The sequence below is a fragment of the Sander vitreus genome, chromosome 4 (assembly GCF_031162955.1).
Source record: "Sander vitreus isolate 19-12246 chromosome 4, sanVit1, whole genome shotgun sequence".
Lineage (NCBI taxonomy): Eukaryota > Metazoa > Chordata > Actinopteri > Perciformes > Percidae > Sander > Sander vitreus.
In genome coordinates, this window is record NC_135858.1 from 27,400,497 (window position 1) to 27,418,909 (window position 18,413).

The 18,413-nt window shown below is 35.1% G+C and overlaps 1 protein-coding gene across 1 annotated transcript in view; it reads left to right on the forward strand.

The window, feature by feature from the left end:
- LOC144517255 (sodium- and chloride-dependent taurine transporter-like) overlaps positions 1–2,827 on the forward strand; it is a 38,902-nt gene extending 36,075 nt beyond the window's left edge. Inside the window, exons 13-15 of the mRNA XM_078249258.1 lie at positions 392–492; positions 1,185–1,355; positions 2,243–2,827. Of these exons, the coding sequence (XP_078105384.1) occupies positions 392–492; positions 1,185–1,355; positions 2,243–2,401 (431 nt within the window). The 3' untranslated portion in view covers positions 2,402–2,827. The remainder of the gene's footprint in view (positions 1–391; positions 493–1,184; positions 1,356–2,242) is intronic.
- Positions 2,828–18,413: the final 15,586 nt, after the last annotated feature.

Below are 18,413 nucleotides of genomic sequence, written 5' to 3' on the forward strand. Positions count from 1 at the left end.
GCAACCTCTAAATACAATTATGAACCAGAAAATGAGCATAATATGAGCACTTTAAAACATTGTAGCTGAAAATCATCCATGCACAAGCCATCCAAGATTGGACACCTAGATTAATTGTTCCTCTCTCTGACTTAGGTTGATTCATTTTCTGCATTGCAAACTTATTTTCTGTCTAATTTCTTTATTTTATTTCCCTCTTCATTATGTCATTTTTTTAATTCCCTGTGTGAAGCACTTTGTATTGCCTCTGTGTTTTTATAAAAACAATAATCTTGCCTATTTATTGTTGTGAAATCAAAAACATCAGTCCTGGTGCATTGTGTTACTAAAAGAGTTTACTTGCAGAACATAATCAGTATTTATAATAGTCATCATTTCACTGTCTTCCCAGGCGTTGATAATTTCTATGATGCACTTGAGGACATGCTTGGCTACAGACCAAATCGTTGGATGAAATGGAGCTGGAGTTTCATCACTCCTTTACTGTGCATGGTAAGAGCCTGCTCTTATTGCAATAAACAGTAATCCATAACCAAGCGTTTGACTTCCTCCTTTTATTACCACAATTCTTCTGCTTCCTGAAACTTGCACAAGTGTCACAATGGTCACATGTTTCTTAAAGTCGCCATTTTAAATCAAGAGTGGAATTCAATCCCAGACCATAATTACACACACACACACAAGTCTTTTACTGAGCAGCTAAAACATATGGATGGTCAGTACATATACTGTACATGTCAACACTAACACTATTATGTATATATTCTGTTAGTTTGCAATGTTAACATATATGTACTTTATTTATTTTGTCCTCTTATATTCACTACTGCTTTTTATTGCGCAACATGACACTGTCATGATAACATGACACAGTCATGAACACATGAACTCTAACCTTAACCATAACTTCTAATGACAAAAACCGAATAACACTTAACTAAAATAAGCTTTACGTCATAAACGTTTATGACTTGTTTATAATGTTTATGACAAGTTCACGACAGTGTCATGTCACTCTTATGTAGATACCTTCAAGTAAAGTGTACTACATTGATATCCTTGGGCCATTACCACCATGTTATATTGTGTACTTACTTACTATAGATACAAAACATTTCAAAATGTGAAACTATCCCTTTTAAAGGCTGACATTTGTGTTGAAACGTGTTTCTCTTCCTCTCCAGGGCTGCTTTATCTTCTCCTTGGTCAAATACAAGCCGCTGACATACAACAAGGTCTACGAGTATCCGGACTGGGCCATCGGAATAGGTTGGACTCTGGCCCTGACCTCCATGATCTGCATCCCCATGGTGGTTGTCATCAAGATCATCCGATCTGATGGGCCGCTCATTGAGGTGGGTGGAGGAGCCATCTGGTAGCTATGCAGCTTCAAACAGTTAGTTTTGAAGGCTGGTTCAGTTTAGGGCTGCAACTAACGATTGTTTTCATTGTCGATTAATCAGTTGATTATTTTCTCGATTTAATGGATTTGTTGTTTGGCCTGTAAAAATTTTAGAAAATGGTAAAAAAAAATGTGGATCAGTGTTTCCCAAAGCCCAAGATGACGTACTCAAATCTCTTGTGTTGTCCACAACTCACAGATATTCAGTTTACTGTCGCAGAGGAGTGAAGAAACTAGAAAATATTGACATTTATGAAGCTGGAATCAGAGATTTTTTTCTTAAATGACAGAAACCTTAGGGACATAAAAGTTAGTCAATTATCAAAATAGATGGCATTTAATTTAATAGTTGACAACTAATCGATTCCTCCTGTAAGCTCTAGTACAGATCAGAGATGCTTGTTCCACTGAATGACAGACTGTGGGCTAAAAAAAAACAAATGATTATTTCAATTACCTCAAATGCAGATTTTGTAGTTTTTTTTTGGTGGGTTGTTTATATGCAATTGGTTTTTAGCAACAACAAAAATAAGCTAACACCCTCTTATCTCTTTTTTTGTTGCATTTTTTCTATCCTATCTCCCCTCTCTTTTGCTCACTCCCCTCTCCGTTACTGCTCACTCCATTCCTCTCTTTCACTTACCTTTTCATCATTCCTTCTGTGGTCTTCTCCCCTTTAACTTGTCCTCTCACACTTCTCCAATCCATCCTTCCTTTCATCCTTCCTTCCTTTCATCCTTCCTTCCTTCCTTTCATCCTTTCTTTCCTTCCTTTCATCCTTCTGTCCTTCCGTCCATCCTCGCTTCCTTCCTTTCATCCTTCCTTCCTTCCTTCCTGCAGAGGATCAAGGCGGTGGCCGCCCCGGTTCGCGGCGGGGCCAGCTCCCGTCCTGCAGACCACCGTGGCCTCAAGGAGCTCTCCTACCCGCTGGACCCCAACGGGAACAAGGGCCTGCTGATGAAGGCCCCCACCCACACCATTGTAGAAACCATGATGTAAAGGAATGAGGCGGAGGCTCTCCATGAGATCGCTCTTCTCTCCTCTCCTGTCCTGTCCTCTCAAATGCTTCTAAAGCTAGCTAGTTTTCTGTCTATCTGTCTGTCTGTCTGTCTGGTGGACTGATAAGGGTTTTAAGGAAAAAAAAAAAATAGGTTCCCGTTTCAAATATTGTAGGAATACTTTGGAGGTAGTTTGCTCTCGGTGGGTTTTCTTAAGAGGGTGGCAATCACATTTCAAATCTTTTTCTGAATGACTGGTGCTGGTGCTTTGTAACATCCATGTGACTACATGTCCCACTATTGTCTTGTTTAAAGGCAGAGTGCCAACTACGCACCAGCCTCTGGTCATCCGCTGGTACATATCTATTTTTTGTTACACCAGCTACTTTTGCAGAAAACCAGCCATTGTTCTAAAAAAAAGGAAGAAGTGGTTATTGAGTCTTGGAATCAAACAGCCTTTTGTAGCCACCAAATGAAAAAAGAGAGGTTTCTGACATTGATCACAGATCGCCAGTTTTTGGCGCTGTTCTTGGAATAGAACAGCTCTTTGTCTGTGTTTCAATGAACACGGTGCACTTATCTGAGCGTGTGTGCCGTAGGGTTCAACTTTGGCTTTTTCTGTTCCGCTGCATTCAGCAGAGGCCCAGTTGAGATGAGGTAGAAGATTGAGGCACTGCAGGTACAGCATTATTAATTAAGAAACGTGTTTTCTACCCATGTCACAATCAGACATAGTCAGGTATAAAGTCCCCCTTCAGTAATCAGACATTCTGATTGTGATATTTCAGCTGCACAAGGCAAGATGTTTTCGTGAGAAATGTGACCAAACTTTACCGTCCCTAAATTTCAAAATGTGGCTGTCGCAGGGGAAGTTTCCCAATCCTACCAATGTTCCAACCTGTAGATTGTTTTTTTTTTTTTCTTTCTGTGTTCTCACTTGGAGCTTCTAATACACAAAATTGCCTGGTGCAGCTAAAAAGAAAGATTAAACAAATGTATAATTGACACAGCCGTGATAGCCGATGACTCTTATCAAACCAGGGTAGATATCCTGGTTTTTAAATGCACCTTAGCACAAATATCCCCATCTTCCATAGCCATAAGCTATGGGACAAAGAGAACTTGCACTGAAACCCGCTCCTGCACAGAGAGAGGTATCTGAAAGGATTTGAAGTGTGGAGGTTGAACCCTTGAGTGTGTTGTCTGTGGCGTACTGTACAGTAGTAGCTAAACAGTCTGTATCTATCTCTTTATCTATCTTTCTCTGTCCTAGACCAGTTTACAGTACATTAGTGACTGCTATAGGCACTCTTGGCTTACAATTTTGGATTTGTTTTATTTTCCACAGAGGAAGTCACATTATTAGTTTTTTTTCTTCCTCTGCCAATGTTTTAGATTTTTTTAATTTTTTTTTTTATTAAGACTATAATGTTATTGGTATTCACTATTGACGATAAGTGCTGTAGTTTTACATAGAAGAAGGAACACTTTCATCGGGTGAAAATACTAAGCTATTATACAAATCATGCATTTACAGTGGCAGCCATTGTAATAATAATCCTACATCATTCATTTCTCCAGCGTTGGTGCGGCTAACAGTTCCATCTTTGGCATCAAACAACGCCGCGACTGATTTTCTCCCTCCCCAAATATTTTCTCTTGTGTAGTTCAATGTACAGTACAGAAGGGAATTCTACAATGGCTCCATCTGTTAGTTCGTAGGTGTTGGGGGTTTATAGCTTTTCCTCTTCTGTAAATACCAGGGGACAGTATTTAATTTGGATACATTCAGCGAGACCAGTGGTAAAAAGCAACTATTGGTTGGGTGACACTCCCGACAAATCAGCCAGACTGTTGACTCGTCTGAGCGTCAAACTCCTTTCAGACGCTGTGAAATGTGGCAGCTGGCTGCAGACAAATCCGAGCCAGGGAATGACCGTTTGGTCACGTCTTTCCCACAGTTGAAAATGAGCTTCATTTAAAAAAAGGAACCCCAACGGCTCTAAAAACCAATTAAAAGGCACGCAGATGCAAGTTTTAGAATTTGAACCCACTGCACCTTAAATTCCCTGCAGTGGGAACTGGGTGTCCGTCATCATTTGGGATAATTAGAATGAGTTTTTTGGCATAACAACTATAACTGAATATATTTTTACCTTCAAAACATTCTTAAAAAAAACAAAACTTGAAATGTGTAAAGTCAGACTCGGACTTTGTAAGACCTTAAAATGCTGCCTGGAATTCAAACCAAAAAACAAAAATGAAGAGAGTAGTAAACTAAACTTCAGATCGAATATAAGCTGTGAAATTGGGCACTATATAATATAAGATGTATATGAAAATGACACTGGGAAGATATGTCTGACACCCCTAAAACCTGTACTTAACATTAACAACATATGTCGATGCATTTAGTGCTCATTTAAAATGTCTTTAGACGGCCATAATGTTGTCCCATGTGAGCCTTTAACAACTGAAAGCAGACTATCTTAAGAAGTATGACCTTACAGCTGTTGCATTCACTTTAATATGTCTGTAAAGTGTGTGTGTCACCAGTGTCCCGTTTCCTATAGATGCATTAACCCAGTGTCAGGAAATTTAGACTTTTAACTGTGGTAGCAAACAAAATTGATGTTTTTGTCCAGCTTGAAAGGCCATTAGATCAGTTCTTTGCCACACAGAATGGAAAATAACAACTTAACTGCATAGGTTTTCCACAGTCAAAGGCAAATGTACAGAAAGGGTGAGTCAAAGTCAGTTTTTATTGCACCTTATTTGTATAATATTGACTTTATATCAAATTATGAGGCCAAAAAGAAAACACTGCCATCTTTTTATTCAGGGTCCTCATTGGCCTCCAAACAAATCTGAATACTGTCAAAACCCTTAAGCTTTTAGCTTTAAGTGCTTCTGTTCGCCCCCAAAAGCAGAAATATTAAAATAGATCAAAATGTTCATAAACTATTCATTCATGTCAGATATACAGTTACACATGCATTGCAGGAATTTGACCAACAGGGCCTCTAAGATTTTGATTATTTCTTTTGTCAGTTTATTTGATTTCTTCAAATAGAATAAAGTAGTTCATATCATTAAAGGGGGATTTGTGAAACCAAATCCACAGCAGACATCTATTTTCATACAGTGACAAACTTTTCCTATATGAGTCGTCTTTGTACAGCTAAGCTCCCATTGCAGACATCCCATTTTAATACACAAAGCTTCATTTTAATCTTAAACTTTTGTATAGATCTGGTTCTCGATTCCCCTTAAGGATCTTTGCACAAAAGAAAAAGGAAATAATGCTAAAAGGAAAGATCTGTCAGCACTTTCCAGTAAGAACAACCGCATCAGAAGCATTAAATAACATACAAAAAAAAATGATTCATGGCATTTTAAAAACAGGAACATATGGACAGTTAAATAAAATACAGCTGATCTCGTTTGATACTCTCACAACTAAATAAAATCTTTCTTGAGTGCTAAGATCCTTTTTTTTTTTTTTTTTTGGTGGGGAAAACATAGACCACAAATAATAACTAATGCAGTCATTTATTGGTTTATTCTGCGTCTGTGTATATTAACAGTATGTACCAGTCCCTCTGCCTTCTTACACTCCCCTTCAGTTAGCCTACGTAAACCTTCCCTTGATCTTTTTTTTTTCTCAGATAAAAATGAATTTGCAAGAGAATCGAAGCATTAGCGATGCACAAGTTTTTACCGCCGAATGTTAAAATGTGAAAGTCACCTGCGGGTGAATGTAAACATTTCTGAAGATTTATTTTTTAGGGTGAGAAAAATTGCTTTCTTGTATTTCTTTAGTTATTGATTGTGTTTCATTGACTTCAGCAGTTTCTTGTTTGAGTTTATTTTTGATTGTGTGTCTGTCACGTTTGCCTTTTGTATTCCAAATATAGTGTATTGTGAACCTCTGTCGTTGGAGTAACATACACAACTATCAATCATAAAAAAAACAAGCAAAAAAAAAAAAGCTACGATTTGTTACGTGCAATACTTTGTAGAATACTTTTTATTTTTCTTGCTGTTTTTCCAAGAGGTGGTACTAACCTTTGTAACACTTTAAGATGATAGCCTATGAATTCTTGGTGAAGAAAATTTTAATCTTAAGGGTCCATTTCAATTTAAAAAACCCGCCACGAAATGCTCTGCAGTGTGGAACTAAAATCCAAACTAAACTTCTACTCCAACAAAGATCTTGTGGTTTGAAATGCACTGAGAATGATACTAATCCGTTGTCACATCAAACTGAAGCGAAATGCTATTTTTTTGTTTTATTGTTGTGACACACTGCTAAGTTGTGAGTTTGTGAGGGGTATGAAACACAGTAACACTGCCACTAAGCCCACCTTCCTCCTACCTGCCTATGTTTATCTCAGTACTGCCATGTTGCAAAAAAAATCAGGGCAGCTTTCCAAAAGCACACCTCCACCAAAGTTCACCATTTCTAATCTACTAACACATCAGCAATATTTGATCAATCTAACCAGTCACCTATAAGGCTTGTACATCTTATTTGCTCGCGATGGAACAAATACCTTTTTTGGAGTCATTTCGGCTGCTTTTGGGAAGCCTGCCCCACAGCAACAAAAGTAGTAGTACAGTACATATAAAAACCTGATTACACCATATCAAATGTGGGCTTTTCTTTTAAAACCTTGTATGCAATTTCTACATTCTGCTTCTTCAGACATTTCTATCTAAATCCAACTCCACTTCGCCAAACCCTGCAACCTTAGTGCTTTATCAAAGAAACCGAAGAACCAAACTACATCTACACAGGAACAGATAACCTGATTGGAAATCCCATGTTGCCTACAGCATGTTTGTATGTGTGTATTAGTGGTATGAAAACACAACCATATCTGCAGGATTCAGGATCTGATTTTCTGTTTCTGCGATTAAAGATGCAACATTGGGCCATACAAATGTGATCTTCGGGCTATAGAGGTGACACAAAACTGCGACTGCGTGGCTGCGAAGGAAGATAAATGGGGCTCCATTTCCTTAATGCAAGGATCGTCTTGGTTCTTTGGTTGAAAGTTTGAAAAAGATGTCTCATTCAGAGAACCATATCTATGATGTAACCCGATTTGCAGTTTTTGGCATTCATAGCTTTGATTCAAGATTTGACTTTTGGGGATGAGAAAATTAAACGCAAGGCTGTAAAATCATCTTTTCTCCTTTTAACTGAAACGATGTGCGCTAAGTCCTCTGGGAAATGGAGTCCCACTCATCCTTCCCATCCTCTCTGTGGCCAGACTCAATCTGACAGGCTTTCCTGCATTATAATGTATGCCAGCCCTTCCTTTTTGAGAATGTACATGAGAAAATGTTTTTTAATTCTTGGTGAAGAAAAAAACATTTTTTAAAGAATTTGAAAGGTTTTATTTTTATTTCTATGGCCAAACTGTAAGCTACGTAGACAAAAACTGAAAAAAAAAATGTGTTTGAACAGGTTTTACAAAGGTGTAAAACTTTTTTTTATTTCTTAATAAAAAATGTGTCTTCAGAAAATGAACTCTGGATGTTATGTGTCTGATTGTTCAACATTTTCAGGTGGGGTAAAGGTATGAAGTACATAGACACCCACAACTCAGAAACACACACACACACAAAGATCATTCCCTTCAAGTTCAATTTCCCCAACTCGTGGGACTTATGTACCTAAATCCCCTCAACAGCATAATAAACTCTAATCCTACAAAGCCTGTAATACAAGATTTAACGTATTCAAGCCAACACAGGAGGCTGCATTCCAGCACAGTCACTGCTGCCAGTTTTCCTTAAATATGTGGAAGTAGACAAATGGGTTGGAAACTGCTTTGTGGCAATTACAATATTGAAACCTGCATGTAATTAAGATATGTCATTCTGGCACTTGCTTATATTGCTTTTGCTGTTTATTATTATAATGTAAAGCATAGAAACCAGAACTGCTAGTTGTTTTACAGACTGAAACAGGGTTTAGTGCTGTTCCTAGTAAGCACTGAGGAGGTGAGTTGCAGGCCAAACCTGTCAAAGCAAGGCCACATCTGCTTGATCGCTTGAAATGTTAGTGTTTTAGATGTTGCGTAGAACTATTGTTTCAGTTTAAGACTAACTACATGTTGACATATGGTACTTCAATACTGTTGAAACCGCAGTTACATATACATAACTTGCACACCTAAACAAATGCATTTTTATGTAGCTCTCAGTCTGAAGACACATTATTTTTTTGATCCTGTGTTCACACAAGATAAAGTAGAATAACAATAACATGTTGACATGCAAATCCTAAACTCAGTGCTGTACAGGATTCTGGTCTTCCCCGTCTATAGGCTATATGTGGGTATATAAGATAGTGGAAACACTTTACAATATATTTAATTGCAATACAACAACTCCACTATACAATGCTACAAACGGATCTTGTGTATTCCATGACATGTGTTGTTGCTCTCTCTCTCACTTTCTGTGGACCTGCTGTGTGTGTGTGATGCAGTGTTGTAGTTGAGTCATGTCTCGAGCCCCCAGTGTTCAAGTCCAAGTCACCAAAGAAGAGTCTGAGTCGAGCCACCATTACCTGAGTTCGAGCCCGAGTGGAGACACGAGTCCAGAGATTAGCGACCAGAGTCCGAGTCCAGGACTGGACTACTCCATCACTGTCTATTACACATAAAAGTAGTCAGAAACTGCATCAAATTTCCGTGTCCCATTTCGTCAATGCTCGAGTCCGTGTCCAATTGCAAGTCATGAGTGTGTGAGTACAAGTCCAGAGAATAGCGACTTGAATCGGACTCGAGTCAGAGTCCAGGGCCATGTTCAGTCCTGACAAAACGTAGCAACTAGAGATGGCCCGATACCATTTTTTGCTTCCCGATACCGATTCCAATACCTGAACTTGCGTATCGGCCGATACCGAGTACCGATCCGATACCAGTGTGTCATATATTTTATTATGTTTTAACAACTGTATACTACTATCCCTGTATGGATGTGATATTATTTCTATCTTTGTTATCGGTCTGGCTCAAGTTAAACTCTTTGTGAAACATGACCAATGAACGCCCCAGAACTTTCTTTTATTATGCAGTTATGTCAGTTATAAAGGAAAAAGAACATAAATAAACTACTTTAACGTAGATTTTCTTTAGGGCTTTATTACGTGGTATTGGATCGGTGCATAAACTCCAGTACTTCCCAATACCGATACCAGCGTTTTAGGCAGTATCGGAGCCGATACCGATACTGGTATCGGTATCGGAACATCTCTAGTAGCAACACATTTTTTTAAAACTGAAACGGGGGTGCGTTGAACTCCCCGTTGTGTGCGCAAGCGCTCTAAATGGTTGCCCATGTGGTTCTTTGGTTGGTGATTGGTTCCTCCATGGCAGCCATTGAGGACATAAGACCAGCTGCCCCCAGGTTCTCCTTTTTCCAAAAAGTCAACAACTATAAATCCTCTTTTTTTTAATGTTTGTGTTGTGTTTTGGAGTTAATCATCTGATGCAAAAAAAAAACTTTGCCGCTGTGGGAACTGTTGGGGTGAGTCACTTTTTGTTCCCAAAGTTAAGAGTTTGTGTTGGCTTCATGGTGGCACTACAACCCACAACAAGTGAGCTAAATCAATAAAACCTGTGCTTCCCTAACCAAACAAAAATACACCAAAACATACATCATTTCCCTAAGCAAAAACAGGAGAAAAACAGTACAAACAACCTCCAACCCCTCCCAAATTAAGCTGCATGTTCTGAAATAATGGCAGTAAGCAGCTCTGTGAAGCTGCTGGAAACAGCTTCAGTTTATGGAATATTTTGACCCAAACATCCGTTTCACAACAGGGAAATCAAGGCTTAGACATGCTGGTGATTAATAGAAGCTGGGTACTGAACACAGCTAATTTTCCCAGACTGTAATTTTCCCTCAATGCGGCTGCGATTACATGCGGTTACTTTTTTCTCTCTCTTCAAATCAAAACAAGTGACTTCCATTAAAGTAAATATGAGTGCTACATAAAATACAAATTTAAGATGTCCTATGTATGCCTCACAACAAGTAGTCAATAAAGACAGAAGGCTCTTTCAGGCACAGTACAAATCCAGTCTTTGTTCCTTATTTTGTCTTGATTTATAATTTTACCCGGAAATGTGGCACACAAATACCACCACGTTAGTTATGATTATTGCTCCCATGTGAACCAACAAAAGCCCCATTCGTTCAGCAGGACCACCAAGTATGTTGGTTGCTTGAACCTGCTGTTGAATAATGTTAAATTTGCTGTTGGGTTATTGCAGTCTGAGCTTTAAATAACTTGCACTCCAGAGAAAGAAGGAAGACGCTGACATTTCCATTCTCTGCCTGCCAGTTCCAAGAATAGACTTTCCTGCTGAGAATTTCTTTTTCCATTTCATGTTTGTGACAGTTTTTTGGCATTCACACAGAAACAAGCAATGCAAATCAGTGTGTTTTTTAAGATTAGTGTTTCATGGTACTTTCGCCTTTTGTTCTACAGTCAAAAATAGAACAGGAAATGGAAGGGCAAAGCACGTGAGGGATGATGTGAAAAATCAAATGTGGCCAGTTTTGAACCCAGGATGTTGTGATGACTTGGTACAAGCCACAGGGACACCATGTGTGCACTTTTTTTCCATGCACTTTTGCAGATTTTCCCGTGTTAACTCCCATTTGGCATGTCAAGTTCCATCCACACTGTATCCCAGTTAATGGTAACTACTGTTTTCCTGTGAAAGGCTGCATACGGACACGTGCTACCTTTTGACACAATATTTTTCTTTTTTCTTTAACCTACCACAGGTAAGATTCACCTGGGTATAATGCCCATTCTCTGGGGGACAGTGTTTGTAACTTCCACCGGTAAGACTTTATAATAACCATCATTAATAGATGGTAAATTGATAGTTAATTAAGCTTTAGTTAATTGTCATTTAACTGTTAGCAAACAGTAATTTTACTGTTAAACTATTAAATTATAATTAATAATGTTTACTAATTATTAGTAGTGCTGTAAATAAGCAGTTTATTGTAACACACATTATATCCCTCATTTACTATATTAGGTATCGGTTAATGATTAAAACATTTTTGTAAACCTTTAAGAAACAATTTTTAAATCATCTAATTTAAATTTTAGTTAATACTTTGTCAGTGGTTACTAGTTGGTTTGTAAACTGTAAACAGTGGCTGGATGGTTATTATAAAGTTGCAACATATAAAATAATTATATAGTATATATATATATATATATATATATATATATACACTTAGCACATTGGCACTTGGCATATACCGTTGGAAAGCCTGTTTAGTTCCCTTTCAAATGGTGCCCCATTTGTAAGGAACATGCATTTGTGGGATGAGCAGCAGCGCTGAGTATGTGGGTTGCGCCCATGAACAATTTGCCAAATCTTCTCTGTCAATGCCAAACAGCTTATTCTGCCATTGACTCGTTTAGTGTTTGGTGGATTGGATGATTGAAGTTTGAAGAAACAAGACATATTGGCAATTGATAAATTTCACAAACAGGAGCCTCAGTAGTGTGTGGAAGAACCATACACAGCCACAACAGCCTGGCACCTCCTCCTCATGCTGGTCACCAGCCTGGTCACACACTGCTGTGGGATGGCATCCCATTCTTCAACCGGCATTTGTCGCAAGTCAGCCAACGTGGTTGTGTTGGTCACTCTGGCACGAACAGCACGCCCAAGCTGATCCCACAAGTGTTGAATGGGGTTGAGATCAGGACTGCTGGCAGGCCATTCCATCCTCTCCACTCCCACATTCTGGAGGTAGTCTCTTATAAACCCCGCCCTGTGGGGGCGAGCGTTGTCATCTTGGAGGCTAGAGTTCGATCCCAGACTGTGGAGATATGGTATAGCCACTGGTTGCAGAATCAGGCACCTGATTGTCAGCACCTGGGGGTACCAGAAACTCAAAACAAGAGTCAGTAGCAACAGCAAAGAAAAGCTGTTTGGCATTGACAGAGACGATTTGGCAAATTTTTCATGGGCGCAACCCACATACTCAGCTCTGCTGCTACAAACATTGTTTAATCATTACCCGATACCTAATATAGTATATGAGGGATATAATGTGTGTAACAATAAACTGTTAATTTACAGCACTACTAATAATTAGTAAACATTATTAATTATAATTTGTTTGTTAACAGCAAAACAGTGTTAAATGACAATTAACTAAAGATTAATTAACTGTCAATTTACCATCTATTAATGAGTGTTACCCTTCCACCTACAAACAGTCCTTTATCTAGTATGGACCAAAGAACAATCTTTTTTCTTAGTTAGAAAAACTTCCAGTCCAGTGGTGAAAGAACAAAAAATCATAGAAAGTAATATCATGAAAGTCATAAAAAACGTCACAGTATGGTATATCAAACACGTTACAATAGGGTAGTATGTCAAAAAACTAGTATATTGTGTCTAATGAAGTCATAGTTTTGTAGGTCGAAAAAAGTATGTACGTCAAAAGTCTAAAGTATAGTATGTCGAAAAAAAGTCATAAAAAGTAACAAAAAGTCATAGTATAGTGTGTCGAAAAAAGTAAAAAAAATCATACAGTAGTACTATGTCAACAAATGTCATAGTATTGTAGGTCAAAACAATACAAAAAGTCATAGTACAGTATGTCAAAAAAATCAAAGTATAGTATGTCAAATAAGGTAATACTATAGTATGTCGAAAAAAGTCGTATTATAGTAAGTCAAAAAAAGTCATAAGTAGCATGTCGAAAAAACTCACACAAAGACCTAGTATGTCAAAGAAAGTCATATTATTTATTGAATGTAAAAAAAACTCACAAAAAAGTCAAAGTATGTTGAAAAAAGTTAAAATACGGTTTGTCTAAAAAAAATCACAAAGTCACAGTATAGTATACAGAAAAATCACAAAAAGTCATAGTATAGTATTTCGAAAAAAGTCATAGTATGTCAAAGAAAAGTCATAATAACGTCATAATATATTATTTCTAACAAGTCACAGTATTGTAGGTTGAAAAAAGTAAAAAAAGGCATAGTATAGTATTTCAGAAGAAATCATAGTAAGTAGTAGCAGTATGTAGTAAGTCTAAGAGGTCACAAAAATGTCAATTTAATATGGTAAAAAAGTCATAGTATAGTATGTCAAAAAATGCACAGTATAGTATGTCAAAAAAGTCATAGTATAGTATGTCAAAAAAGTCATGAAATATTAAATCAAAATAATAATACTGTAGTATGTAGAAAAATGTCACAGTATAGTATGTTGAAAATAGTCTTAGTATAGAATGTCTAAAAAAGTCAGTGTATAGTATGTTGAAAAATTGTATGTTAAAAAAAGTCATAGTGTAGTATGTAGAAAATATCACAAAAAGGTCATAGTATTGTAAGTCAAACAAGTTAAAAGAAAGTCATAGTATACTATGTCGAAAAGTCACAAAAACACAATAGTAATATATATCATAGAATAGTATGTCGAAAACAATGACAAAAAAGTCATAGTATGTTATATCAAAAAAGTCACAGTATTGTCAGTAGAAAAAGTAAGTCATAGAATATTAAGTCGAACAAAGTCATATCATTGTAGGAAGACAAAAGTTCAACAAATCATAATGTTGAATGTAAAATAAACGGCACAGTATAGTAAGTCTAAAATGTCATATTGTAAAAATAATTGTTGCAAAAAGAAATCACAATAAAAGTCGCAGTATTGAATGTTGAAAAAGTCATAACTTCAATTCAATTTTATTTATAATATGAAATCATAATTTGAGTTATCTCAAGACACTTTACAGATAGAGTAGGTTTAGACCATCCTCTAAAATTTACAAAGACCCAACAATTCCAATAATTCCCCCAAGAGCAAGCATTTAGTGCAACCGTGGAGAGGAAAGAATTCTAGGCAGAAACCTCGGACAGACCCAGGCTCTTGGTGGGCAGTTGTTTGACGGTGCCAGTTGGGGGTACGATGTGGCAACAGTGGCATTTATAGTCACAATGAAGATAATGAAACTATGACTAGAAATAGTAGTTGGAATAGTTCATGGTATAGCAAGGCACTGCAGAGGGCGTAGCAGGGTGTAGCAGGGGGTAGCAGGGCGCCAAGTAGGACCATGGCGGCAGCTGCAACCATGATTTAGGTGCCACACTAATCCAAGGTATTGTATGTAGAAGAACAGTAAAAAAAAAAAGTCATAGTATGTCTATAGAAAAATGTATACTATAGTATATCCGAAAAAGTAATAGTATAGTATGGTGTGTCGAAAAAAGTCATAGTATAGTATGTCGAAAAAAGTGATAAAAAAGTCTAATATGGTGTATCGAAATACGTCAAAGTATAGTGTGTCGAAATAAGTCATAGTATAGTATGTCGAAAAAAGTCATGGTACAGTATGTCAAAAAAGTAATAGTAGAGTATGTTGAAAAAAAGTGATAAAAAAGTCATAGTACAGTATGCTGAAAAAGGTTAATAAAAAGTCATAGTATAGTATGTCGAAATACGTCATATTATAGTGTGTCGAAAAAAGTCATAGTATAGTATGTCGAAAAAAGTGATAAAAAACTCATAAAAAAGTCATAGTATAGTATTTCAAAAAAAGTATAGTATATAGTATAGTATGTCGAAATAAGTGATAAAAAAGTAGTTGTATAGTATGTTGAAAAAAGTGATTAAAAAGTCATTGTATAGTACGTGGAAAAAAGTCATAGAATAGTGTAGCGAAAAAAGTGATAAAAAAGTCATAGTATAGTATGTCGAAAAAAGTCATAGAATATTATGTCAAAATATGACATAGTATAGTATGTCGAAAAAAGTGATACAAAAGTCATAGTATATAGTATGTCGAAAAAGGTCATAGTATAGTATGTCGAAAAAAGTGATACAAAAGTCATAGTATATAGTATGTCGAAAAAGTGATAAAAAAGTCATAGTATTGTATGTTGAAAAAATTCATAGTATTGTATGTCAAAAAAAGTGATAAAAAAGTCATAGTATAGTATGTCGAAACAAAGTGATAAAAAAGACATAGTATAGTATATTGAAAAAAGTGATAAAAAAGTCATAGTATAGTATTTCGAAAAAAGTCATAGTATACTACGTGGAAAAAAAAGGATAAAAAAGTCAAAGTATAGTAAGTCGAAAAAAGTCATAGTATAGTATGTCGAAAAAAGTTTATAAAAAGTCATAGTATAGTAAGTCCAAAAAAGTAATAAAAACGTCATAGTATAGTATGTTGAAAAAAGTCAAAAAAGTAATTGTATAGTATGTTGAAAAAAGTGTTAAAAACGTCATAGCATAGTACATCGAAATACGCCATAGTATAGTATGTCGGAAAAAAATGATACAAAAGTCATAGTATATAGTATGTCAAAAAATGTCATAGTATAGTATATTGAAAAAAGTGATACAGAAGTCATAGTAAAGTATGTTTAAAAAAGTCATTGTATAGTATCAAGAAAAAAAGTCATTAAAAAAGTTATAGTATAGTATGTCAAAAAATGCATAGTATAGTAATTCAAAATAAGTGATACAAATGTAAGTGTATAGTAGTCATAGTATAGTATATTGAAAAAAGTGATAAAAAAGTCATAGTATAGTATTTCAAACAACGTGATAAAAAAGTCATAGTATAGTATGTTGAAAAAAGTCATAGTGTAGCATGTTGAAAAAAGTGATAAAAAAGTCATAGTAAAGTATGCTGAAAAAAGTTTATAAAAAGTCATAGTATAGTATGTCGAACTATGTCATAATATAGTGTGTTGAAAAAAGTCATAGTATAGTATGTCGAAAAAAGTGATAAAAAAGTCATAGTATAGTATGTCAAAATACGTCATAGTATAGTATGTCGAAAAAAGTGATACAAAAGTTATAGTATATAGTATGTCGAAAAAGTCATAGCATAGTATTTCGAAAAAAGTCATAGTATAGTATGTTGAAATAAGTGATACAATAGTAATTGTATAGTATGTTGAAAAAAGCGATAAAAAGTCATAGTATAGTTAGTGGAAAAAAGTGATAAATAAGTCATAGTATAGTATGTTGAAAAAAGTCATAGTATAGTATTTCAAACAACGTGATAAAAAGTCATAGTATAGTATGTTGAAAAAAGTCATAGTGTAGTATGTTGAAAAAAAGTGATAACAAAGTCATAGTAGAGTATGCTGAAAAAAGTTAATAAAAAGTCATAATATAGTATGTCGAAATACGTCATATTATAGTGTGTCGAAAAAAGTCACAGTATAGTATGTCTAAAAAAGCCATAGTATAGTATGTTGAAATACGTCATAGTATAGTATGTCGAAATAAGTGATACAAACGTAATTGTATAGTATGTTGAAAGAAGTGATAAAAAAAGTCATTGTATAGTATGTTGAAAAAAGTCATAGTATAGTATGTCAAAATAAGTGATAAAAAGTCATGGTATAGTATGTTGAAAAAAACTGATAAAAAAGTCATGGTATAGTTTGTCGAAAAAAGTTTATAAAAAGTCATAGTATAATATGTCGAAATATGTAATAATATAGTGTGTCAAAAAAAGTCATAGTATAGTATGTTGAAAAAATTGATAAAAAAATCATAGTATAGTATGTCGAAATAAGTTTATAAAAAGTCATAGTATAGTAAGTCGAAAAAAGTGATAAAAAGTCATAGTATAGTATGTCGAAAAAAGTCATAGTATAGTATGTCAAAATAAGTTATAAAAAGTCATAGTAAAGTATGTGGAAAAAAGTGATAAATAAGTCATACTATAGTATTTTGAAAAAAGTCATAAAAAAGTCATAGTATAGTATTTCAAACAACATGATAAAAAGTCATAGTATAGTATGTCGATAAAAGTCATAGTGTAGTATGTTGAAAAAAAGTGATAAGTCATAGTAGCTGAAAAAAGTTTATAAAAAGTCATAGTATAGTATGTCGAAATACGTCATATTATAGTGTGTCGAAAAAAGTCATAGTATAGTATGTCGAAATACGTCATAGTATGGTATGTCAAAAAAGTGATACAAAAGTCATAGTATATCGTATGTCGAAAAAGTCATAGTATAGTATGTCGAAAAAAGTGATACAAAAGTCATAGTATATAGTATGTCGAAAAAAGTCAACATAGTATGTTGAGAAAAGTGATACAAAAGTCATAGTATAGTATGTCAAAAAAGTCATAAAAAAGTCATAGTATAGTATTTCGAAAAAAGTGATAAAAAAGTAATAGTAGAGTATGCTGAAAAAAGGTTATGAAAAGTCATAGTATAGTATGTCGAAATACGTCATAATATAGTGTGTCGAAAAAAGTCAAATGTAGTATGTCGAAAAAAGTGATGAAAAAGTCATAGTATAGTATGTTGAAAAAAGACATTGTACAGTATGTCAAAATAAGTGATGCAAAAGAAGTTGTATAATATGTTGAAAAAAGTGATAAAAAAGTCATTGTATAGTATGTCAAAAAAGTCATAGCATACTATGTCGAAAAAATCATAGTATAGTATGTTGAACAAAGTGTTACAAAAGTCATAGTAAATAATATGTCGAAAAAGTTATAGTATAGTATGTCTAAAAAAGTGATAGTATAGTATGTTGAAAAACGTCATAAAAAAGTCATAGTATAGTATGTCGAAAAAAGTCATGGTACAGTATGTCTAAAAAGTAATTATATAGTATCAAGAATAAAAGTGATAAAAAAAGTTATAGTAGAGTATGTCAACAAACTCATAAAAAAGTCATAGTATAGTATTTCGAAAAAAGTCATTGTGTAGTATGTCAAAATAAGTGATACAAAATGTAATTGTATAGTATGTTTAAAAAGTGTTAAAAAAAAGTCATTGTACAGTATGTCAAAATAAGTGATAAAAAGTCATAGTATATTCTGTTGAAAAAAGTCATAAAAAACTTTTTAATGGAATTCCATTGCTAGTCAACAGCCTGGCCCCTTGTTAACTTCCTGTCTGTTGATGCCATTCTCAAACATTGCAACAGGAAATCAACTTGGGTCCATTTAGAATG